Source organism: Falco rusticolus, chromosome 7 (genome assembly GCF_015220075.1).
Source record: "Falco rusticolus isolate bFalRus1 chromosome 7, bFalRus1.pri, whole genome shotgun sequence".
In the NCBI taxonomy this organism is placed as follows: domain Eukaryota; kingdom Metazoa; phylum Chordata; class Aves; order Falconiformes; family Falconidae; genus Falco; species Falco rusticolus.
Window position 1 is genome coordinate 72,803,407 of NC_051193.1, and position 25,335 is coordinate 72,828,741.

The 25,335-nt window shown below is 44.1% G+C and overlaps 1 protein-coding gene across 1 annotated transcript; it reads right to left on the reverse strand.

The window, feature by feature from the left end:
* On the reverse strand, nt 1-24,907 carry LOC119151509 (cytosolic phospholipase A2 epsilon-like). Its single transcript, XM_037395509.1, has 19 exons — nt 23,980-24,907; nt 15,933-16,069; nt 15,482-15,613; nt 14,296-14,336; nt 13,373-13,415; nt 12,867-12,930; nt 11,315-11,475; nt 11,013-11,105; nt 10,332-10,369; nt 9,493-9,649; nt 8,871-9,007; nt 7,929-8,151; nt 6,023-6,137; nt 5,276-5,413; nt 4,483-4,590; nt 3,858-4,049; nt 3,222-3,388; nt 1,607-1,790; nt 1-731 (listed from the first exon to the last, which is right to left on the reverse strand). The coding sequence occupies exons 1-19, from the start codon at nt 24,086-24,088 to the stop codon at nt 493-495; spliced, it is 2,478 nt and encodes an 825-aa protein (XP_037251406.1). The 5' UTR covers nt 24,089-24,907; the 3' UTR covers nt 1-492.
* Nucleotides 24,908-25,335: the final 428 nt, after the last annotated feature.

A 25,335-nucleotide genomic window follows, 5' to 3' on the forward strand; every position in this document is an offset into this window, starting at 1 on the left:
AAAACTTTCAGAAGGTAGAACACCATTTAATTCAAGTTATTAAAACTACATAAAATTATTTAAATCAATACTGCATGTTCAGACACAGAAGGTGGTGATGAGGGCTTCATGGATTTGCTGCCAATGGTCCCAACAAAATGCCAGAATATTTTGCAGTTGAAAATATACTAGTGACTAGCCATCAAGACAGTAAGAGATTGCGGAGACAGAGAGCTAAAACTGTTTCCCAATCACACAGAGCTAAATCTTTGCCTCTTGAACATCACAGTGAGATGGCATGAACATAGACTGCTGTGTTTGATATCACAACTCCGGATCGAAAAGCAACTACTGCTTAGTAAACCCAACCATGCGGCTATGAATCAAACACATCAAGTTTTCTTTTTTTGAGAAGGTTAGTTAGGAAGAGATGGCACCTGCCAAGAAGAGTGAAGTAGCTATTCCATATGTGCAGTCATGGTAAATACTCAGTAAGGGTGAGGAAAATGCTGTTCAACCAGAGGACTGTGCCTGTGGTACTGGCTGGCTCACAGCTTGTTTCTTCCGTGCCACAGCCATGCGCAAGGCCTGAAGAATCATGTTCTCGTTGTTCATGATGTTGTAATTAGTCAGCTTCAAGAGCTTGTTGAAATCTTCTGCTTTCAGCGAGACCTCCCTCGTTGAGTAAGGAGAGCAGAAACTGGAGATATCAACCTTGCCGAGTTCCATTTCAGCAGCACTACGTGACATGCCTGTCAAGGGAAAAAAAAGAATGTGTTTGTATAGGAAATTACAGTACTCTGATACACTGTGTCAAGAATAATTTAGAGAGATCACAGGTGAAATTGCTATGAAGACAAATGCAGTGCTATGATCACTGCAAAATCTACTGCTGAATAAAGCCTATTTAAAAAAAAAAAAAAAAAAAAAAGCGTCACTAAACATCATTCCATTGCAACCGGCACCTTCTACTGGCCAGGTCGAGGCACATCATTTTGTGTGGTCACAGGTGTTCAGTCTTACCCTGTAGGTTGTTGAGTAAAATACACACTAAAGGGAAAAGGAATAAGAAATATGTAGTACAGGAGGAAGCAGAGTATTAGTGGCCTTGGAAATCATCATAAAAACAAAGCCTGAGTCTCAAATGCTAGCCCAAAAGGATGCCGTGACTGTATTAGTTCACACACTATTGCTTTGATTTTCCAGCATATACAACCAACACATTAAACAGCCCATATAGAAAGCACAGTGGCCCTCCATAGAACCATTCTATACTGTACAGGTAATTCTCCCCTAGATCTGACTGCCATAAAAATACATAATCTGAAAAATATGCTTTGTTCTACATGCTGCAGTAAACTTTTGGAGATCACAAGAAGAAATTAGTTCCCATTCCTCTACTTGAGGAACATTTTTCTTCTTTCACTGAATTGTGCCAAGACTCAAACTAAAATTATACACAAGATTTTACCTGCTTTCGCAAACAGTGTCATCCCATTTTACAATACATTAGCTAGTGGGAACAAGCAAACAAACAAAGGATTTTTTTATTGGGATGAGGCAAAAACACCCAGGGAGTGAGAAAGTTCATTGGGTCAATAAAATTAGGTGGGTACTGTTAACTTACCAGGTGCTACGTATCTTTGGAAGGTGTCATTCACTAAAGGAAAATAAAGCAGCAGAGGAGCTCCTGGGGTGTCTGCACCATCGAACATATAGCACTCTTTCAGGTTCTTCTCATCGTCCTTCAGCCCGAAACTGGGAAATGGAATTCCCTGCTCTGTGAAGTATCTGCAGGCCTGCTCCAGGGGCTGGTCATGGCAGCAGTGTAATGAATGGAAAAGACACCCAAGATCAGGCTGCTGCCAAAGCCCAGTAATTCATACAGAGTTGCACAAAATAGACTGATCCCACTGGACCACTAGCAATAATGTGAGTGCCTGCAGCCCAGGGACTCTTTTTATCTTGTCTGAGGAGCTATTTGGAAATGTTCAGGAAAACACCTAATATCAAGATGACAAAGAGGCTTTAAATATGTACCAAGTCACACCTCTAAAATGGGATTATGATTTAGGATCAGAACAAATTAATTCAAAGCATGTTTTAGAGCATCATTGATTAAAGGAGAACTAAGTCAGAAGAATGTAACAGAACTAAATTTGTGGTCCAGGACAGTAAGATTCGCCAATTACATTATCTGTTTATATAGCAGTACAGCTTGTGACTTGACCACAAGAGACTTTAGCAAGGTTTTGAGACCAGCTTACCCATTTCTATAATTTTGAATTTTAGAAATAACATGAGATTTCAAGCTAACGTATTTTAGACCTCAAAATATAGCACCAAAAGCATTCATCAGAAAGCTCATTTGTGATGACCAGCTTTGTTAAATTATCTAACAAAACACTGAAGTTCTACCTCAGTTTGTTTGAATTAAATATTTCCAAAATACTTCAGAGTACAAGAAAGAAATGTAGTGCAAGTTATCATGCATGCTCTTTTTCAGCTGCAGGACAAAGACAAATATTTTTCATGTGGCATCACAGTGTAAGAGCAGCATTAAAGTATCTTCCACCCAAAAAAGTGACAGAGTCTTAACCAGTAAGCTTTGTGTTTTCTGTGGTGCCCTTCAGGGACAGGTTTACAATTACAAGTCTGTATTTGGGAGTTTAAATCTGTCTTTTTTATGTGGTGAATACCACTTTCAAAATCTATATAACCATTTTAACCAAAGCAGATTTCTGCAAGATAGTAAATGTATTTGATATCTTGCTTCAAGCCCACTATTGGAGGAGAAAAATTATATTTATTAAGAGAGGTAAAAATAAAGGTGAAGAAATTCTTCACTCCCTAGGTTGTTCTTGAACAGCTAGAAGATCACATATTAGAATAAAAAGACAAATAGATACTTATACATTTAAGGAAAATGCAGATTAAATTCAGCATCTGAATCACAGTTTTCCCAGCTGTATTTGTGCTATTAAATCTTACAGAAGTTGCAGCTTGACCATCATAACTTCACTGCGTCACTCTGTATTTCATTGGTGAGGCACTTAGGGCTATTTCAAAAGTAACTTGAGAAAAATAAAGACATTTTCCCCTCTGGGAATTTCCATTCTTCTTCTGAGATTTAGAAACACCATGTTACTATATTCCACTAAGTTCCACATTTACAGGCACCTGCCTGAAAGCTGTGGAAAACCAAGGAGAAGTTAAACAAAGACATTTTTGAGAGTCCTCACCAAGGTCTGTGATCCACCAGTGTAATTTAAGTGTATGATGACGTCCACTTTCCGCTCTGGTCTCATAAGGGGTGGACAGCTCGTTTCAAAGAAGAAAGCTGCATCCACCAACTCCAGGTGCTCCGAGTTGCCTCTCAGATCATTAGGTGACGCATCTAGCAAAGTGTCTAAAGAGTACAAGATTCAGCACTGATAAACTGCAGAAAGACATCCATGAAGTTAGAAAGCAAAAGGAAGGTGAGCTTCCCTCCCCTGCAGGGTTTTCTCTTTGCTTTCGGATAGCATGCAGTGATCCTAAAGCTCCCATCAGCCTCTCCACTTCTCATTTTATTGATGGTTCCAAACCCATGAACTGCACCAAAACCTAGGCAAGCGTTCCATATGTGCAGAGCCCAGTAATTTTCATCCCAGTGAGGACTTTCAGCACCAGATCACCCAAGAATTGAACAGTTGTGTTACTGGAACTGAGAGATGTGAGGAGTTTGTTCTCCCTCCTCTCCTCTCAGCAAGCACCCATAACTAACCACGAAGCCCACACAGTTCTCTTAAGGGTACACGAACACCCCTCGCTGACTCCCAGCCCCTGTGCCTGCCCCAGCAGCAGCTGAGGCACATAGGCAGGAGTGCTGGCCACACCTTTCCATTTGGTGAAGTGCTCCTGCTGGATGTACTCGTTGTGCATCTGGAAGCCTCTCAGGAAGTTGTGGTACTTGGAGACAGCAGGGCGGTCCGTCAGGATATCCCGGAGAGCCGTGGAGAGACCACTCGTAGGAGTGAACATGCATGTAGCCATCTCATACGGCTTCTCGGGCAAGTCTGGCTGTTCCTCTAGAGACATGCAATTGGAATATAACCACAATCAAGAGGAGGCTAGGCACAAAGAGGAGAAAGGGTCAGCCACTCTACCAAGAGTAATCATGTGTTCACAGCTCTCAGCATTGTGTTATTTTTCCCTATGCTCTGCTGTGAGTTCCAGTTAATTTCCTTACATACCATTTTCATTACATATCCATCCCTGTGTCCTTGCCATCAAGGTCTGACTGATGGTGCCTTTCCTTCTAACAAGAATCTCACTCTTTAAGCAAAGCATTGGTTATTCATTAAAATCAAATCACTTGATTTTCCTGGTGCCTCCCACACACTGAGGCTGAGAGCACCAGGCTGACAGAAAAAAACAAAAACTGAGAAATGTGAGCACAGTTACCCTACCAGAGGCACCTGGAGGAGGGAGACCATGAGTCAAAGGGTACTTGAGATTTACCGATTTCAGTCACTTTGTCTTGGGTCCACTTGTGCCAGAAGTCCTCCGAATTGTCAGCTGCATGCCAGGCATCCAAGAGGTTTTTGGAGAAGATACTACTCCACATTCCTAGGAAGTGGGAAAGGTATAACAAGCAGTGATAAGGTAAACACAAGGAAGTTTCTTTAAAAAACTGCCTTCTGCTCCTTCCACAGCTCTTCTCTAACTTTTTTGTATTTCTGTCAATTTTTTGTGTAAGTTCAGACATCTATTTCAGTGGCAGAGCTGGCTCAGAAGGCAAACTTATTTCAGAAGAAATTTCCAAGTATTTTCCCTTCCGCCACACACATTTTCCCTGGAACATTTCTTTTGAGAAATATTACATTGTCATTTTCCTATTTTCATTTCCTTTTTCCTTTGATAAAGAAGTATTTTCAGCCAGCTCCTTCTCTGATTCCCCTCTTTCTTGCCCTATTTCTTCTCAACATTACCTTCAGCTTCCACAATGTCTCAGAGATTTCCAACTTTCAAAACATTTCGCAAGCTGTGGGCAATGGTGATGCTTCAAAAGCACTCATGAAATCATGTAACAACTTTTTTTTGCCATTGCAGTTTCATTTTATCTTAGTCCAAATGATAAAACCACCTTTGCTAGCAAGGGCAGTTGAGTGAGTTCAGGGGACAGGCTGAATTCCAGCTGGCTGACCCAGTACCTCTGCTGCCAAATGCAGAACAACAGCTTTCTGGGGACTAATTTCCAGGATCATTAGTGTTTATATTAAAAGCTTGTCATTCCCCCCGGCTGGTGAATCACCTTGCATGAAGCAGATCCGGGACTCGGGGAGCTTCTTCATCAGGCGACCCATGAAGAACTCGCTGCCAAAATCCTCTGCCCGAATGAAGGCGCCGTACTTCAGGAAGCCCACCTCGTATGGCGTGAACTCCACCCACTCTACCAACACATGCACCAGCAGCGTTAGCTCCGCTGCTGAAATCAAACAAGCCTCCAGGCGTGGAACACACCTGCCAGGCGTCAGCCCTCGCGGGCAGCCTCGCTCAGCATGTGCCCTGAGCAAACCTGCTGACAGCCACTGCTGCACCAGCTGTCCCGCTGCCTGCAGGTTTGCGAGAGCGCGGTGTCAGGGTTAAGGGAAAATTTAAATTCTTCTTTCTTTTTGTGTAGCAAGAGGGAAGTTTTCTCGTGGAAGGTGGACTAGGACATGGACTGACTTTTATTGCTTTTATTGCCAACAATGGCAAACGTAAGTTAAGCAAACTTAAGGCTCCAGTGGATCCCATTCCTTAAGAATTCATAGCATTTCTGAGACAGTGTCACAGATCTATGTTGTGTCATTAATCTGAAGTTAATGTCTGAATATGCATGCTTACATGCCCGGAGATCTTTCAAAATATGGACTGTGCCTGCCCAGTTACTCTTTACATCTCTGAACAGGACTTCTGGCTTGGAGTGAGAATTTAAAACAATTCATTATTTACAGTAGCCCCATGCTGTACCTCCCCAGGTAAAAACATAGGTTCTTTTCCAGAATTGAAACGTTACCTCTAAAATCTTTAGTGGCAACTTTGTCCTTGACGTTGAGGGCAAGGTAGATGGGCAGCGGGTTCTGACCCTGATTCACTGCCCGACGTTGATCAGAAAGCCTGTGGTAGCATTTCTGGATTTGAGGGGGGGAAACAAAACAGACAAAATTGGTTGGCTGATAATCAGTTCTTCAAAGACATCAGCTTATAGAGTCTGAATATAGGATATCCACTCAGGAGGAGTGTGGCCAGCAGGTCAGGGGAGGGGACCCTCCCCCTACTCTGCCCTGGTGAGGTGCCTGTGCAGGGCTGGGCTCCTCAGCTCAGGAGAGACAGGGAGCTACTGGAGAGGGTCCAGCGTAGGCTACGAAGACGAGGGGCTGGAGCATCTCCCTGGTGAGGAAGGGCTGAACGAGCTGGGCCTGTTCAGCCTGGAGAGGAGAAGGCTGGGAGGGGATCTTATCAACGTCTACAAGTATCTTACAGGCAAGTGCCAAGAGGGTGGGGCCAGGCTCTTTTCTGTGGTGCCCCGTGACAGGACAAGGGGCAATGAGCACAAAGTGCCACACAACAAATTCCCTCTGAAGAGGAGGGAGGACCTCTTTCCCTTGAGGATAGTGGAGCACTGGGACAGGCTGCCCAGAGAGGCTGGAGGGTCTCCTTCTCTGGGGATGTTCAAAACCCTCTGTGCAACCTGCTTTAGGAGAGCCTGCTTTACCAGGGGGTTGGACTGGATGGTCTCCAGAGGCCCCCTTCCAACCCTGACCATTCCGTCATTCTGTGATATAACTTTCCTGAGCTTCCTCCTAAATTTACTTCCATGTGCTTGAATAACAGAGGGCAAGAATATAATGGGAACAGGAATAACTGTTGTTAAGATAACAAGCCATGTTCTACCTTCAGTATTCAACAGTAATGAGTTGCTTCACATGCTGTTCTCACTTTGCATTGCTAAATGTAAGTGAAAAAATAGGGCAGATCTGGGTAATTCAGCTATTTCCACATACTTCATCTGTTAAACATGAGTTCTTCAAGACAGCATGTTAATGACCCTTCTAGTCAAGATTTTTTTTTTTAAAAGCATATTGAAAGTTAACATCTACAGAGGAAAATCCTTGAGCTGTCCAATACTAACAATTTATCTTATACATTAAATGGAGATTTTCAGTGGACTTCAGCCAAATCAAATTCTAGCAAATTTTGCTACATAGCACTGAGGTCAGAAATCAACGTGAAATGTGATATGAAACAAGAGCACCTCATTTTATCTGTTTCACCTAGACAAAATATAAATCACGTTTACAGGATTTTAAAATAAAATAGCTTTTCCCCCAGCTATCATCAGTCTGCTAATTTACGTGGAAAGTTTTGATGGTGTCATTATAACAACATCAGAAACTGGAGGTCCTGCAAGATCAAATCTGAAGTAGCTGAAAGGCACCTGCAAAATCACAGTTTCTGTAGATAAGATGTCACAGGAACTCTGGATCTATATGCTTTCTCATCACTAAATCACAAAGTGCAGTAACTAGAGGCAGTGTACATCTGCAGTAGATTCAAGGTATGACCACAGCTTGTGTAAACATTGCAGCGGTGGAGATGTACGAGCATAGGGCCATAAAGAAACACCTAAGAACCTCAAAAAATTCTTGGACAACTCCAGTGTTAATTTAATTAGCATGCTGGTTATGCCGATTGCTCTAGAGCTAGCCTGAGTATTTCTGTGTTACGTTCAATCACAGTTTAGGCTTCAGTGTAGACATACACTATATCTCCAAGTTTTTAATTGCAGGTAAGCAGTGTTCTGCCTGTATACCAAGTACAGTCTTATTGGCCACGTGTCTCTTCCTAGGGTTTTAATTTCTCACAATGATCATAAAGATCAAGTCACCAACTTTATGAGAAGAAAAATGCATAGACATTACCCCGTCATTTAACATGGATTCAATCATGAGCCCCCACAGATCAATAAAAGATGTTTTATGTCCTGCTTGGGTCCTTTGGCTCAGCTCTCGGTAATAATTCCTCAGACTTCTCAAGCAAAAAGCCCCCATCTTGCACTTGGCTGCTTGCTTCCGAGCTTCAATGATTATTTCTCCAAGATCCTTACGTGACCAATCAGCATCTTCATACAGTTTTGTCATTGTCCTGCAGGCAGGAGACATGATGGAAAACAGAAAGGAATGAAGATGCTGCTTTTGAAATTCAGAGGATATACTTTGCAGAGCCTTGGTACTTACTGTTTTACCTTTAGGTTACTCTCCTCTTGCCTTTAGACTTGCATTTCTGCTCAGAGCAAGCTCAACCAGTCAAAAATCACTTGATCTGGGATCCAATACAAGCAGCTACACTAAGCTGTCTGTGCTGGTTTTGTCCAACACTAAAATAACCAGAAAGGATCATTTTTCATAGGATTGAGGATGTCTGTCCTTCCAATAAAGTCTCCTCTTGTGGTTAGGGATAAGTTACTTCAGTGACACCAGAAGTATGATGCACAATAGGTCTTTCATGGGTGACCCTGGCATCCGTAGACCAGAGATGGAAGCAGTAACTCAATAGGCCCCTTTTACCCCTGCTGAGATCTAAACCCCTAGACCAGGGGTACTCAGACTTTTTAACCAGGGGGCCAGTGCACGGATGCAGTGGCAGGCAGCCATCTGTGGCTGCTTGGTTTCCCCCCCCAACCCCCGGCTGGGGGGGGGGGGGGGGGGAAGGCCGTGGGAGGGTTCTGTAAATACCGGGGGCCAGATTGAGAACCCTGGAGGGCCGTATCGGGCCCGCAGGCCGTAGTTTGAGGACCCCTGCCCTAGACAAAGCATGGGTTTTGCTTAATGCAACAAGGTCCAAACATCAAAATGACTCCTCACCATGTTGTGCCAGACGAACCACTGATGTATGAAACGCAATCCAGAACATGCAACTTCTGAAGACCCAAAATGCTGCCGTACATGGCAGTGAGTGCTCTTATCCCACATCCTGCTGTGGTCACAGCCACTATAGGCACCTGTTCAACACAAAAGAGGGCAGAAAGCATAGGTGGAAAAGCAGCATTAAGGCACATCCTCATCAAGGGAAAACAGATGTGCAAAAGCAACATCCAGACACTAGTAAAATAAAACACATAGATTAGAGATAAAAAAACATTGCTCCATGAGTTATAAATAATACAAGTTGCTGGACATCCCTGTGGGGTACACTAGATGATCTTCATGCTTCAGTAAAGACTTAAAAGAAACATGGACCAAACTCATTGGTTTGAAGCTCCTTCAAATAATTCACTTGAAAGCCAAGTGGAAGTAGACTTTGCTCATCCACAGACTATTGAGCTCACCAGCTGAGACCACCCTGGCTGCAAACAGTGCCCCGGAGGAGGAGCTGCTGACAGATGTCCTCACTCCTCATCTGGATGGCGGTGAGAAATCACTTCTCATCTCCAGGCTTGAGGAAAAGGAGAGAGAAGAATCCCTCAGCAGTGCCTTTCCTACTTACCTCGTGCTCTTGCAGATCTTCGTCCAGGTGAAGAACATCCTTCAGCGCAGCAGCGACCACCTTCCTCCGCTTTTGCAGGAAAACCTGTTCATCGGCACACAGGCTGAACCCCAGGCGGGCGTCTAGGTTTCTTGGCCTGAAACACAGACCCTGAGTCCTAAGACCAGGGCATAAGTATTAATTACATTGCTACTTGCCGCAGTCAACTCCAGCTATCTCTGCATTTATAGACCAGGTTTTGGACAGTATAATTTAATAAATGAGAAAGAGCAACACCACAGACAGGCCTCTGCTAATTGCTGTAGCTGTTAACAAGAATGCAAATGGGAAGGCAGAGCAGAACATGACATACTGTCATGGTATGTTAAAAAGGTTCCTAACAACACACTTCTGGTTTTATTTGCTCATATAATTGATTTTTCAAGTTTTGAATAGTGCTGCCATATGTGTAACTGCATAACCACTATCAAGAGGCACCGCAGTTGATTAGGGAAACAGCTACCATACTCTGGTGTTATCTTGTTTGTATAAGACAAAAATACGATTTCTTTGTGGAGCTGTTCTCTCCACCTGCAGGTGTAATAACACACACAAATTGAGAACTACTTACTGAGCTGTGCTAACAGCTCGGAAACTTGGAAGAAAGGGGACCCATGATTTCATTCTCCAGCACTGAAAAAGTCACACCTGGCAAACAAGTGCCTGCAACCCAAAGATGAATACACCTCTGCTTACAACTGAGCCTGCATGGACCCCTGCTGATTTCAAATGACCTTTGTATAGGCGCAAATGTCTCCCAGTTACAGGATCAGGTCAGGTCTTGCTGAAGACTTACTTACCATTCATTTGCCTTTGTGTACAAGTCAATTGTCCTGTCCTGAAAATCGCAATACAAACAGTGTAAGCATGGTCAGGCCGTTCGTTAATCCTGCGCCTGCCTCCCCCACATGATCTATGGGCTGAGTTTCACTGTTTGCAGCACAGCCACGGAATGAGGTCAGCAATGGTCTGGCCTGCGAGAGATGTAGTCTGGGCTGAACGGAAATGGGCCATTCACCCGAGCCAGGTGGGCTTAGGGCCCCCCTGCTTTTCATAGCTGAAAACCTGGTTTAACCTTCCTTTTCTGGGAATGTCGGTGAAAGCTGGGCATCTGAACCACAGGCATACAGATGTGTTCTGGTTTATCTTCTGCTTCAGGCTTTCTCTTTGCAAACAGAAGTCTTAATTGTCGTACCCATTACTGTTAGCTTGCATAGTACATTGATGAACATATTAGATATGTCCTGAGGAAATTAGTTTAAACTCAGAACAGGGTTGAGCAGCATACGGGGAACCACAGGCAGAACAAAAGAAAAAAAACCCACTTGCATAGTTGCAAAGTGACTGTCATTCACACCTTACACTGTAGTTAGTACCTGGGGGTCTGACAGGAACTGAACCACTGAACTGTAAGGTGCTCACCACCCACCAAACTGAACCTGTATCGGGGCTGGTTTTTATTACAAAAGACTTGTTCTCACCTCTGCTATTGTTATTTTCTCTTGTATAGGAAGCGAGTTCAGAGCTAGAGTCACGGACCCATTCATATCCCTTTCATTTTGACTTGATATAGACTGGAAACAAGGGTTAAAAAAACCCAGTTAATTATTATACAAAAAAAAAAGGGAGGGGGGCGGGGAAGAGGTAAAAGCAGTCTCCCTGCCTTACTTAAATACACGCACTTACCATTCCCTGCATACACAGACCTGCACACAGACTCCGGTCCTAGAGGTCCCCAAAGACACAGCAAAGAGCTAGCTAAGCGTTAGTGGCGGTCACGTACCCTGCTGAGCCGCCTGCGCCGCGGCAGGGCCACGGTGAGCGCCGACTGGTTGTACTTGATGCAGTGGAACCTGGTCGGGGAGGTTGGACAGAAGCAGGAGCTCAGCGTGTGGGTCTGGGTTCCTTCAAACGACCCGTCCACAGTTAATGCGAACTTTCTCTCTGAAACAAAGGAGTTTCAAACTTAAGTTCTTCAAAAATTGTAGATAATTTGTTTGCATGGTAATGTAATACATGGTTTTTTTCTTAAGTAATGACTTAATTTCGATACCCAAATTGTAGGATAAATAAGCAGAGTCAGTTATCTGAGCCTTTGGGTTTCAGCTTTAGAGCTCACAGACGGAACATGCCATATAGTAACTATTGCTATAGTATCGGTGCACTTCCAGGCATACCATGATTGCTGAGGCTACTGCTCTGTTCACTAGATAGTGATTCACAGCAGACAACAGTTTGGGGGGAGAAAAGCACTTTCTTCTGAAAGTCTGAAATTTTCAAAGTACTTCAGCAATAAAACAGTATGTGGTACTAAAATATTATTCTGGTATAATAATAAAAGTGATGTGAAAATTTTAGACTTTTGGGATAAACTTTTTTTTCATTGTAGCAGAGAACAGTTCTCTTTGGAACCAGTAAAATCTCAGTCCATCTACCACGTTTTCCTTTACTTCAACCTGTAATATTTCTTTTGAAATAACTTCTAGCGCTTACAAAAATAATGTCTGGTGGGTTTTGGCCTTCATATAATAAGCCTCAGATTTGTCTCTTCAAGTAATTGAAAAAGAGTCTTTACATATAGAATAGAATCAAACCAGGCTCAAGGTGAAATGTACTCTGTAAATCCAGGCACTTGAAGGTATATAATCAGCCTTCAAAAGAATTATCTCGCTCAGGCATTTTCATCCACATCTAGCAAACTTCTTCACTGTGACAACTGAGCTCAACTGGATCATCCTTGTGTTTAGGCGGTTTGCAGGACCATCAGGAGATGTCAGAGGTGTTTTAGCAGTTGTGCAGGATACGCACAGGCCTGCAAGTGTGGGCTCAGAGATGGTAGCAACGCGCTGCTTAAAATGTGTAGCAAGTGTCTTTGGTAATATAATGTGTGTCCCGTGTTTCGTCTAGCGGTGTGTTTTATATTGCTATACCTAGAGAAATTTGAAGAAGGTAAATTGATAACACAGGCCCTGTCCTCATTCCGCCCATTTTCTTTGCCTCTGAATCCAGAAGCAACAGAAGTTAGCTCCAGTTTAGGACTCAAAACAATTAAATTCCCTGCAGAAGTATTTGTGAAAATTACAAGCATCTGACAAGACGTTATTATAGAGGAAAGTATTTTGTGAGGAAACCAGACCACATGCTTATGACACCACATCCTGTAATAACCTGTATATTTCCGACCAGCTACAGACCCCTGCACAGGCCACTGGCATCAGCCAGATTTTGTCTCACATCTCAAATAACTGTAAACCAGGGTGTTCAAGTGCAAGGCATTGGGTGCTTGTGCAACGGAGTGGCATCCAGGCTCACTCCGTGCATCAGGGAAGGCTCACCCGTGCTGTCCTTGCTCAGCCTCCCGCCGTTCACCTGCACCTCCAAACAGGAAACCTCGCGGGACTGTAAGAGAACCAGGGCAAGAACAAGAGGCGTTCACTGTCAGCAGGGCTCTGCTTTGGGCAGTCCCCTAGGCGTGACAGGGCACGCACCCAGGGGCGTGATGGTGCCAGCGCACAACCCCCCTGGCCGTGTCTAGCGAGGTGGAACTGGGCTTCCACACGGGAAAACACAGACCACGTGGAGGTGAGGGCAGAGAAGGGCTCTGCTACCCCCGGCCTGGGGTAGCAGGCCCTGCAGGGCACACAGCTCGGCTCTCTGTGGGCAGGCGGAGCGATGGCGTCCACCCCAGCCCAGCCGGGCCTGGGCTGGCTCCTGCAGCACCAGCCGCCTCTTGGCCCTTGCCTTGGTGCCACCGCACGGAGCCACAGCCCAGTGCCCCTCGTGCTGGCTTTGCAACGAGCGTTGCTACGTGGCAGGGAAAGGATTACAAAATAAAGATTACCACTAAAACTCCGTTAGTAACAATGTTTTCAGGAGGATCCGGACTAAAAGACAAAATGAAAAACAATCAATTAAAAAACAGCACTTTTTTTTAAACTCTTCTTTATCTTTAAAAGTCTATCTTTGGACAGGCAGCACGGCCAAACACCGACAGAAATTCTAGCTGGGCACTCCACCCAATTTGCCTCTCACAGGCTTGAGCCTGAAGTTTGTTTATGAAGATCTGCTGAATGGAGGAGCTCCTCACTGTATCAGACAGGATCATTTTTTGACACACCAAGGCAAATTGATACAGGGATGGCATCATTACACTATTGCCCTGTTTTGCTCGGTTCAAACCTGGGGGATCAGAGCTGAAAAGCCAGTGAATTCATCCAGCATGCCATAACAAAACAGGAAAAAATATTACCATTTACCTTAAAAATCAACAGGACTGATTTACATGCCCATTCTCTCTATTAACTACATAGTCAGCCCAGAAACACAGTAAAAATATTTTTTTTAATCCATTCCCACAACAAAACCAAATTCCAGTTATCATTGTCCCACGTTCTTATGACGAAGCAAACATCAGGGAACCCACAGTAAGGAGCGCGAGGCATTTGGAACCTAAACCTCCCTCGGGTGCAGAATGCCCCTCCCAGCCTGGTGAGCAGCAGCTGTTAAGAGACGTACCCATGCTGCCACCAGCACCTGGGCTACCTTCTCCCTGTGTCTGGACACCCGCTGCAGCTGCACACACATCATACATCCCAGCTCCACTGAATGCCCTACACAAGCACCTCCTGAACACCCAGACTTCTCCTCCACTTTATTCAGGCGGTGACAGCATTACAGGGCTGCAAGTGCCAGCTGATGTTTTGCATCAGTAACATTTTGTCTCTGGCTTACATTTCTATAGACCGCCTATTTGGCCTTACACACCTGCTCTCCATCGTGAATTCAACCTCCAGCTCCTCTTTTCCCTGCAAAAGAAAATGAAGGTGGTCACTGCAGATTGGTCCTCCCGTGAAGGGAGGTACCCAACAGGAATATGTGCTCTTCAGGGGTCTCTATAAACCAGCATCCGCCTTTCATTGCTGCACGTGCAGCAAATTAATCTTCCTTCGTGTTGCACCTGCTATACTTCTAGTATCAAGTACTGCTAATATCACATCTGCTATTGTAGCAGACTCTTAGTTTAGACCTCGCAGGATAAATGTAATAGACACTGCAGGGCCCCTTGCTGGTTGCTCCTCCTTTCTGCAGTCATAGGCTCACCCTGCACCGTTGCACAGCCCACCTGCAATTCCCCTTCCCTTCCCCTCCCACAGGCTCCCTGCTCAGTGCCAGCAAGGCTGGATGGGCCTGCCAGGGAATGCTCAGCCTGAGGTGCCCTGGAGGGTGCACACCTAGACTCATTGCGTGTGCAGACATCACCTTTGTCACTTGTAACTGTCTCCCCCTGAGATTTTCTTCCTCCTTTGCAGGTTTTGGTGCAACTCCCATAATCTTGTTGCCTTCCTAGTGTGACCGCTGAGGAAAATACAGCATGCAAAGCCAGCCTTTCCAAAAGAGGTATCAGATCAAATCAGCACTTGCTCGAGTTAAGTATTTCCAGGCCCCAAACGTTGCCTTTAAAACTTCAGTATAAGTTGTCTCCACCATGTGAAAGTGAAACCTGCTGAAAAACTAACTTCTCAGAACAGCTCAGCTATGCAAGTGTTATGTTCGTTTTCCAAAGAAGCTGAACGCCACATCGGGTTTGCAGTGTATGACTGCATATCACTACTTTTATGTTAACAGAACATAACGCACAGTTCAGAGCCACTGGCTCCAACCGCAAAACTACTGTGTCTGGTAAACTTGAGATTTTGATGTCAAGGACAGCAACCAGACAGTCAAAGCCAATAACATTGACCAACCATGTCTGCAGAAGCAGCCCCCAAAACATGCTGTAATATTACAGAAGCAACACTGGGCATCAGCCCCCAAAACAGATGGACATACTCAGGTGGCTAAACAGACAGTAGGAGAGGCTTGTGTAGGGGACACGTGAGAGGGGAGCTGAGACAACCACATCCTCACCTGACCACATCCCCTTAGCTTTGTCCTTGAAATTTATCCATACCTGCGGATTCAGCTGGAAACATAGTTGAACGTTTTCTCCAAGCTGGATTTTGGACACATCAAAGAAAACAGTGAGGAGATGGTCATCTTGAGTTGCATTATCCTCATCACAAACTTGTAGCTCCAGAATGTTCTAGGATTTTTTAATAAAAGAATAAGTAAAATTATATAAGGTTTAACAAGCATAATGTGCTACAGATATTTCATTTTAGCTGAAGGAACTTGGGAAAGAAGTTCAAGAATGAAAAAACCAGAAACTTTGCATTTGTTCCCTTCAGACTGTAGTGACTGCGCTGGCAGATGCAGCCTGACCCACCCGCTGAGAGCGAAGTGGCTACAGCAGGAGTGTGAACACTTTGCAACCGAACGCAGACCGACTCGCAGAGTGGAAGGGCCCTATGGCAGGTTTGATCTCTGGTAAGAATAACCGTTGGGAATAGCCGTGTTCCTACCTTAACCTGGCTCTGAATCGTGAAGTGGAAGGTTTCATTCCATGTGGGGTTCTTGCTGTTCTGGACTGTCTTGGTGCGGAATCGCTGCACTGAAGCTGTTGGTAGGCTCAGACTCACGTAGCAATCAGACTGGGTTACTGTTGAGGAAAGGGAAAGTGTGAAAGCGATGGACCAATGAAACACATCTACTACCCCATAAGGCATTGCACGGTGTAAATTTCTAAGCTCCGTACGCAGGCCAACATGCAGAACGCGGGCCAGGATGCTAGCTACAGTACCATCGGGCCAGCGGCTAGGCAACTAGCCTGCTTTCCTCTTCTGAAAGCTTGATAGCGTGCCCTTCTTGAGAGCTACTTCTTTTAATTGCTGGAAAAACAATAATCATTCTGAATAATGCAGTTACATTACATTATCAGACCTCAAGGGTTTTGTACTGAAGAGCCGTCCCTATGCACAGGGCAGTCACATGGGCGGCTCCTGCTGTGAACACAGCACAGGTGACGTTAGCTGTTGTGGCGGGGCTGCCAGGCAGACAGAGCCCAGCTCCTGCATACCAGGCTTCCACAGGTTTGCATGAACGTGCCCTGACATTTCTGGGGTAGCTCTGGCTGTAGAGTTCTGTCTTGCTGATGTTCTGGAGCATCCCGTCTTTTTGCTAGTGCGCCTGGCTGCTAACGTGGCAGAGGCAGGAGTTCATTGCACTGAAGGTTCTCACCCATTGCTGGCACAGAAAGCAGGTCTTCCACCAAGGCACCCGATCTCCATCTGCTTTCTTCCCTTTCGGGAAGAAAGGAACACGTACATGTACACCATAGAGCTCAACAACAGAGCTTTTGAAGAAAAAAAAAATTCAAGGAAAAAAAATTGTCTGTGGAGATGAATTGCATGTAATCCTCTGTGGACTAAAATGAGCACATATAAGAAAAACACTGAAATGTTGAACGGTTTGATGGCATAACACTTACTTTGAGAAACAGCTGTCCCAAGGCAGAGTTTTTGTCAGTAAAGGCGTATAAAAAAATAGATTGCTGTTTTCACCTGCCTTTTTTCCAGTGCGTCAGCCAGAGTGGTAAAGGTATTGCAACACTTAGTGTGCAGGTGAAAGCACAGAGCAAGCTGGCGTTAGTTACTTCTTTGCGCAAGATTGCATTGCTTTGCTGTTTCAATCTTGTTCAGGTCCTAAAGTTCACCTATGAAATTGAATGTTTCCAGATGTAGGGAAGCAGCTTTAGTGTTTTTATTCTCCTTTCTCAGCTGAAGAAACCAGTCGTAAAATTTGGGACTTTGGCTTCCCACCTGAGTTCCATCACAGGCGACGGATGTTCAGGGCCAAAGCTTCAGCAAGGAGCAGTTCACAGTGCCTACATCACCAACAAGCACTTTCATTCTGAGGTCAGAATAATCTGCTTGCACATACATTTTGTCATCATTATTAGGAAATAAAAGGCAAATGTGAGTCATGAGATGAACAATCCTGTGGACCCACATTCAAGAGTCACGGATGACTGCCCTACAGAACACAATCTGTCAGTCAGGGATGACAACCTACACAAGCATCAGCGATAGCATGGAGAAGCATTAGCCATAAATGCCAATCCCAACATTAGCATTATATTTCCTCTATTTGTAAACCCCACCTACTCAAGCATTCCTGCCATTGCATAGCAGACACACCTTCACCTGAATAGACTTGAGTCTTGCCCCACGTAGTTTTACCTGCGGACCTGAATTTGGGAAACACAGAATAATTGACTTGACCCTTTATTGCACTCCATGTGTAACTGAAGAATTAACAAAGCTAGCCTTTTTGTTCCCCTGACTCCCCTGAGACTTAAGTCATCTTTGTTTGAGTAACTCTGAATGAGAAAAAGAGTAACTCTGATGAAGGTAATTGTGGTATATACAAAGATACATGAATTCTAAAACAACAGCAAGACACGTAGAGATCAGCTGAGCTTCTAAAAGTCCCAACAGCCCCTGAACACCTGTGTGCATACAGGAAATGTCCGTATGAAAATCTTTTTTGGCTCTTGGGAAGTCCAGGCTGATACTAGCACAGACTGCTGGCAGCCCTTGTCCTCACAAGGAGGAGGATCAGGAGGACCAAGATGCATAAGTCTGAGAGTGATCCAAAGTTTATTTCATTGGCATTTCTCAAACAGCAATACATACTCTGTCTGCATCTGTTGCAAAGGTTAAAGCATGCTTTCGCAAATCCACCAGTTTTTTGGTTTTTTTCTGTAAGCGATCACTGCCTGCTACCGCACTGTATCATACACCTTTAGGAAATAACTACCTGTCAGACAGCAGAGCCCTGACTTCTCAGTTAGTTCTCTGGCCTTCTCTAGGGGACGTCCAACACCGCCACCGCACAAGCATGCTTCCCTCTTCCCCTCTGCAAAATGATTTTTGTGATGCCTTTTGTACTTCAGAGGTGCCTTCTGAAGCCTAATTACCTCTTGTTGATGAAGTATTTTGCAGGTGTGATGAGGGAGGCACTTACAACACCCAGGAACTTTTTTTTTTTACTCACCTCTGATACCTCAGGCCCATTTTCTGCCCAGCCAGCCCCAGGTACCAGCCAATGTGAGAACTTGCACTCTGCAGCCCACCGTGTGCCCAGGCAGCCAGTCATGCTGCCGCACCCTGCTGCCGTGCATGGGGCTGCAGTTGCCAGCCACGGGCAAGCAGGTTGCTGTTGACCGGGTCGGTCCACCAGCCTAGCCACGGCGACTACACTTGCATGCGACACACACGGCAGAGCTTTGCAGCAGCAACCTGCTGCATCTCGCCCCACAACCACAACACACCAGCGGCTGTCAGGCACACTTGGGTGGCAGCTGTGGCAGTGCTGTGGGGCAACATCCTGCCACAAGCAGGCGTGGCAGCAGCTGTTTATGAAAGCACAGTCTTCTTGTCCAGTTATTACACTAAGTTTCTAATTATCTTCCAGGATAATAGCAGGACTGGATCTTAATTGTGCTTTACCCTTAAAGAGCTTGACAGTGACACGACCCATGCTAAAAACCACCACAGCCCCAGCGCCGTGCTGTACCCCAGGCAGCAGGGCACCAGCTGTTCTGGCTCTAGCTCAAACCTCACCTGCTTCATCGACAGGCCAATTTAAACAGGGCTAAACAAACAAAAAAATTTAATTCTACCTTTTTTTTTTATGCTGACAGATGCAACCTCCAGCCCACCTTTAACCTGGACATCCTCCTCTTAAAAGGCCTTGAAGTGCTCACGCTGAGGCTATTTCTAGGGAGTAGATTTTTTTCCCCTGTAACTGTTAGGGTATAGTTTTTCTTATTGTGCTGAAAGGGTCCAAAACAAAGATGTGGCCTCAAATACTGTTTGCCCAGGCCATCTCCTTGATTGTGTCTCCCCGCACTTGGACCCATCCATGTCACTAAATAAAAGCTATCGCCACCAGCTGAGAAAAACATTTTACTTCGTCCTCCCACTCTGTGGAGCTGAGCAGAGATCTGACTGAGGGTGCAGGGACAGGCAGGCATTGCTGTTTTGTAGGATGCAGAATATTAGGTAATTTAGGTAACTGGAACTTTTTATATTATTTTTTTAAAATAAAAAAACGTAGGTCACTTCTGTGAAATAAAAAAACCTTCCTTCTCAAGGCCCTTCACAGCCAGATTACTGGAGTTCTTTCAGTCCTGGGAGATCGGTTCCTGCCTGCAGGGAGCATTTAACACTAATCTTCTAAGATCTAAAATTCAATAAAAGGCTTTCACTCTCCTACCCTGCCCTTCACATTGGGTGGAGCACCCTACAAGCATCCCTAAAACAGCATCACTGGTCTCATTCACATCCATCCTTAAAATATCCCTTTTCTGAGATGTTGCTAAACAACCTTACTTCCCTACACACCCATTCCTATCCACACCCCCCACCCCACCCCCTTTCTCCCTAGTTGGGCTTTATCAGTCCACATCCCCTTATTTTATAACAAGGTTTCAAGCGGCACCTAGAACAATAGGTTGTTGGTACAGAATTCCAACTGCTTAAATGGTGAAGTAATAAATAACAACGAAACTGTAACAATGGTGCAAGAGCAAAACACCAGAGGAAGTCTGCAGGTTCCTGCAGTAAGTATCACATTAGACCACAGTTCCTCAAACAACAATGTAATCCACTGACAATATTTCTTTTCAGGATCTCAAGGGCCTTTCCATAAATTATCACCTACGTGGCAGAACTGCTACTGCAATGTCATAAAATACATTTTTTGATTAAAATATAAAACATAGTTAAGAATTTGATAAAATATTGTATCCAAAATAATATAAGTCTTATATAAGAAAGGTCAAAAGTAACAAGCCTAACATAAAAATTTCCATAAAAGCTTCCAAAAGTATCATTTTCTTAACAAGACAATGCTGAAGAATAGTTTTAACTCTACACCAGCCAAAGTCCATTTAGCCCAGGGCCCACAGGCAGTGTCCACTGAGGGATCTTGGATGTTTCCAGAAAGCAGGAAATGATGGCTTCAAATTGATCAGCTTAGCGTCCCCCTCCAGCTGCCTATTTTTACCTTGTTGTTTAACACTGAATACTCGGTTTTGTTTTCTTTTCCATTTTTTAATTCTACTTAAAAGATTTTGTTTCTCTCCAGTATCTTGCTCTTTAGCCCCTTTGTCTTTTTTGGGGAAGGATCTTCGGTCTTGTTTGGGATGGACGTCAGGGCCAGAGGAGATTATGCCCCACATTTTACTGGTGGGTGTCCAAGGAAGAGTATAAGAGGGTAAGCACCATATAATGCTCTCTCAGCCCTCACAATTCCAGATTCAGAGACTTCCTAAGCCAACCTTCACTGGGTTTTTCTTCTATGAACCTGCCCAGTCTCTGCCTACAACCCACATAAACTTCTGGCACCCGTTGTCTCCCACAGTGGGGACCCCGAGCTGAATCACACGCTGTGGAAAGATGTTTCCTGTTTGTTTGGAGCGATGGGGGTTGCCAGAGGCCTGTGAGAGGCTGAGCTTGAAATCTGAAATTCTCTGCAGAGAAAGCTGTTAGGAGTAGGTTGGGCTGGTGCACATCCAAGTCTCACCCCATCAGAGAGCCAGGATGCTGATGGGATACACACCCAAATCTGCGAACTGGCAAGTGTCCACAGGTCCAGGAATACCAGGAGCCCCATGGAGCCTGATGGGGATGTGGGTGTGCCCAGTGGGTGGTGGGAACATGGAGAACACAAACAAGATACGAAATTCCTGGTGGTATCAATGACATCAGCTAGGCATGGATGCACATGTGGAAATTCATACTATGATTTACACACTGCTGGATCAATGGGCAGAAGAGACAGAACAGCCCAAGAGTGCATTAAAAAGATTCAGGGTTTAAAAAGCAGAATAAACCAATTTAAATTGTCTTAGATGAAAATACCATCTTACGCGCTGAAGTTCCATTAAAGGTCTTGTATTATCTATTCTGTGGGAGATGTTAGTGAGGTTTTGAGAGTCTGCTGTTATGGGTTTCCATTACCTGGAAAATGGAGCAGGTAGACCAATAACGAAGTTAACCTGCAGCACCAGGTTGGGGCACAAACTGAAACACTATACGAGTATCAAACAAAGTGATCCCAAAAGTCTGCAGAAACCTAGCACAAGGAGGGATATTGAGAGGAGAAAATAACACAACAGGATTCACTTTGGAACCAAAAGGATGGGCACTATCGGTGAGAGAGAGAAGGAGCTGATTTAAAATGCTAAAAATCTGTAAGATGGCTGAGAAATAGGTGACACTTGCCGACTTGTTCTATCTAGAAAGTTTGCAGGAAAAGGAAAGTGGTAAAAACAGAGCTGGGAAAAGGAAGACTGAGGAAAAAAAACATCCATGTTAGGAAAACGGTTGTTGTAAAGAAGTCTACATCACTGGTGATGGAGGTCCACACGCTTCAGGGTTTCCTGAGGCTGTGTCAAGCTAATCTCTAGGGAACTGTAAAGATGACTGAAACAACTCAACAATATTTCCCCAGTTTTACATGAAAACCAGCAAAATTTTGTACAAGTGGCACACTTTTTTATCTCAAGCCTCCCATTTTGCTGCTTCTCAGTGAAAGCCACATATGGTTACCAACATGCAATTTGCACTAGCTTTTACATTGGCAGTGATTGTAACCAGAAGTTAAATTGTTTTATTAAAGCATTAGAAATACAAGATTATTTTATAAGATAAAGAGCGTGTCCATTGAAATGTGTGACTTCTACAGTTCTGGCTGCATAGAGAACTATGTCCTGAAATACTTTAAAAGCAGATATTTCTGATAAATGCAACTGACAAACTCTACACTTGGCAAAATCAAATGTTACTGGCATTAAGCAGCTGTCAATCAAAACCAGATTCAACCTTTAACGTGAACAAGGCAGTGCCGTGACTGGTATGATTTTCTTTTCCTACATGATGGAAGTACCCAACAAGCACAGAATTCACCTTTTGCAAGTATCGTTTTCATTTTGTTTGTGCAAAATTTCTTCCCTTCGATATTTTGACTTACAGTACCATTTCAAACAGATGACAGCTTGACAACATTGGTGGTGAGTGTCTGTCACACTGTTTTACGGGCAACGTTGGGCACGGACTTCACTGTGTAAGGCCGAACAGCCTGAGCCTGGAAAGCCGCTGCTGTGGCTTTACTGCTGCTCCAGACCCTGTGTCACCCCCTGAAAGCATCTCTGCCATTCAAACTGCACCTTTAAGCAGCTTGATGGGCTGGTGGGACGTGCCTTGGAGTGGGAAGCAGAAATGCCTGAGCATTTAAGTACCTGTCCCTTGCCCTAGAAACTTTCTAGTATTGGGAAGGACAGCATCAAAATGTAGGAAACTCTCCTCAGAATAAAAATAGTTTCAAAAATAAAAAAAAAAAGCATTGAACTAGATGAAAAAAAGGTGGATAGGAAGTTTGGTAAGCTCATTATCAGGCAGATGGTTTAATAGAACTTGATTATGTGGGGAGGTATCTAAGGGCTGTAGTTTTCCACACCTCTTTCTTTCAGTTCAGAGCACATGACTATACTTTCAAATAGGTTTCAGCTGTAGCAAGGAATTTCTCTCCAGCCTTCGAATAAATGACCTTCAAATTTCCTTTCTGCACTTTAGAAATGGTCCAGTGGGGAGGTTCATACAGAGTCTTCACCCCCATACATTCAGCAACCACAAAGCATCTTACTTCTTTTCAATAGAAATCAGGGTGAGAAACTCTTCTTTGTATACCTTTGGTCTCTAGAGAAAGTATAGCAGAACTCAAAGCAAATCACTTTGGAACACCCAAACAAATGTTTTGCCTTGCATCATTTTAACTGAACCAATTTAGCTTGATCTGGTTTCTGTAGAAACTTTCTGCATTCAGACTTCTTATTTGTATAAATGAATAAATGCAAGACAACCAGCAATCTCCTCAGACTGGAGGTGACTGTCATTGCTCACTTTTTTCCCTAGTGCTTTGCTGTTCAGATATTTACGGAGCATTAATAAACTTTTACATAACTATCATGCCCAGGCATTGTGTAAGAATAATTAAGAACAAAAAAAGCTAGTAGTGCAAGCCCTCAACTAAGTTTCAAAACATGGCTGTTCCTATGGCTGAAACAAACCTGACAGTCCATGGGAGATGTCAAGTATGGTCGTGAGCTTACATAAAATATTCTGTGACAGGCCTGGGGATGTGCAGGGGGGACGTTACTATAAGAAGGAACAATAAAAAGAAGCGCCCCATCTAAACTTCTCATTGCAGCTTTCCACGTGAATCAAAATCTCTTCTTTGGCGGATTCAGATGTGAAACATTTTATGCATTCTGTGCAAACATCTTTATAACTACAGCTGGTGGCTAGACTTCAGTGTTACACTGACAAAGACGCAAGAACAAATAATACCTTCCAACTATGCTACCTCGTCTTCAGCACACCATGGTCACGCATATTCTCTTTCTGTCCTTTCGTAAATTCTCTGCAGTGTTTGTGACACAGTTACATTCTGAGTAGTTCTACAAGCATGCAGATGTTCCAGGGGTATAGTAAAAATACTCACATAAGTCTGCTTTCCTGGCATTTTTCATCCGTATGATTTTTACAGTAAGCAAGTTGCATGGAGAAGGTTCTGTCTGTTGAACAGCACACATGATTTGTGGGATGAGCATGCAGAGAGAAAGAAGAGCAGCACAGTCAGAGATAGCTTTGAATTAAATGTTTCAATTCCAACCATCAAAGCATTTCTGTACTGAGGTTCTTCCTTGTGCATTGTCATCTTCTTCCCAGGTTTGCAGCCAGAGACCCAAAATGTGCATTCAATCACGGACCAAACCTCTGATGCCCTCCATTTTCCAGCCTGAGGAAACCTGTGGTAACCCTCAGCTCGAAGTGCCTGACTCTTGCATCACAGACAAGCATATGATAGCAAGCCTTGCTGTGTTATTAATACAGCTGACACATATCTTGGTCTGTGCAAATTGGAAGGATGTCATGTATAGCCACTACATTACACAACAAACAGCAGACAATCTAGCAGGGCAGGAATTAGTGACGATACCATGGTGTAACGATGCTGTTTGTCAGCTGGTTTATAGCTCTGTAACTCCATTGTTACGTTTGACATAGAGCAGTGCTGGTTCTCAGGCAATGAGGACCTGAAAAGCATCTTCCAGAGACCTATCCCAAACTTCTCAGAAGGGGGGACTGAAAGCAACAACTCTGTAATTATTTCTCTCTGAATAATTTGGCTCATCCAATCCTCCTTTAAGCAAAAGTGAAAGGAAAGTATCAACGAAAATCTTGGGGAAACCACCTAAACTTAAGTGGTTATCTAAAGACGTTTAACAAACCTGCTTTGATTTTGTTATCCTCTCTCATAGTAAGCAGGGATCAGACAAACATGGCACTTAATCAAAAGTATGGGGGATGAGGGTGAGTTACTTTGTTCCCTAGATAACTGTCTTTTTTAAAGGAATAAAGGAGGAAGAACTGCACATTTAATGCTCTAAATGACACATACACAACCACCCCCCCAAAAAAACCCCAAAAAACAACCAAAAACCCACCCGAAAACCCAAACCATTAAAATCGACCAAAACACCCCTTTCAATCCACAAACAAACAACAAAGAACAGGAGCCAAACAATGTAGCGATGCAACACACACATCTAAGAGCCAGTTCACACATGCTACCTGTAGGGCAGAGCATCACCACAACAAATACACAGATCAATACACAAGGACGTTCCATTCCTTTCTGCCTCCAAACTCCCACAACTTTGAAGAGTGCTATATTTAACACCTCACACAGCGTTACTTGCCTGGCTCTCCCCATGCACTCACTGACACTAGTGATACCTCCTTATTTTTTTTTTCAGCCGGCTGCTTTGCCTAGCCTAATTGGATGGAAGCAAAG

What these genes read in the sequence shown, in the direction of transcription:
- LOC119151509 (XM_037395509.1), bottom strand. Translation starts at nt 24,088, where the DNA reads ATGCTCATCCCACAAATCATGTGTGCTGTTCAACAGACAGAACCTTCT. An exon ending in TGCCAGGAAAGCAGACTTAT is followed by an intron (nt 16,070 to 23,979) that starts GTGAGTATTTTT and finishes TTTCCTCAACAG; the next exon opens with TAACCCAGTCTGATTGCTAC. An exon ending in AGACAAAGTGACTGAAATCG is followed by an intron (nt 4,050 to 4,482) that starts GTAAATCTCAAG and finishes GCATGTCTCTAG; the next exon opens with AGGAACAGCCAGACTTGCCC.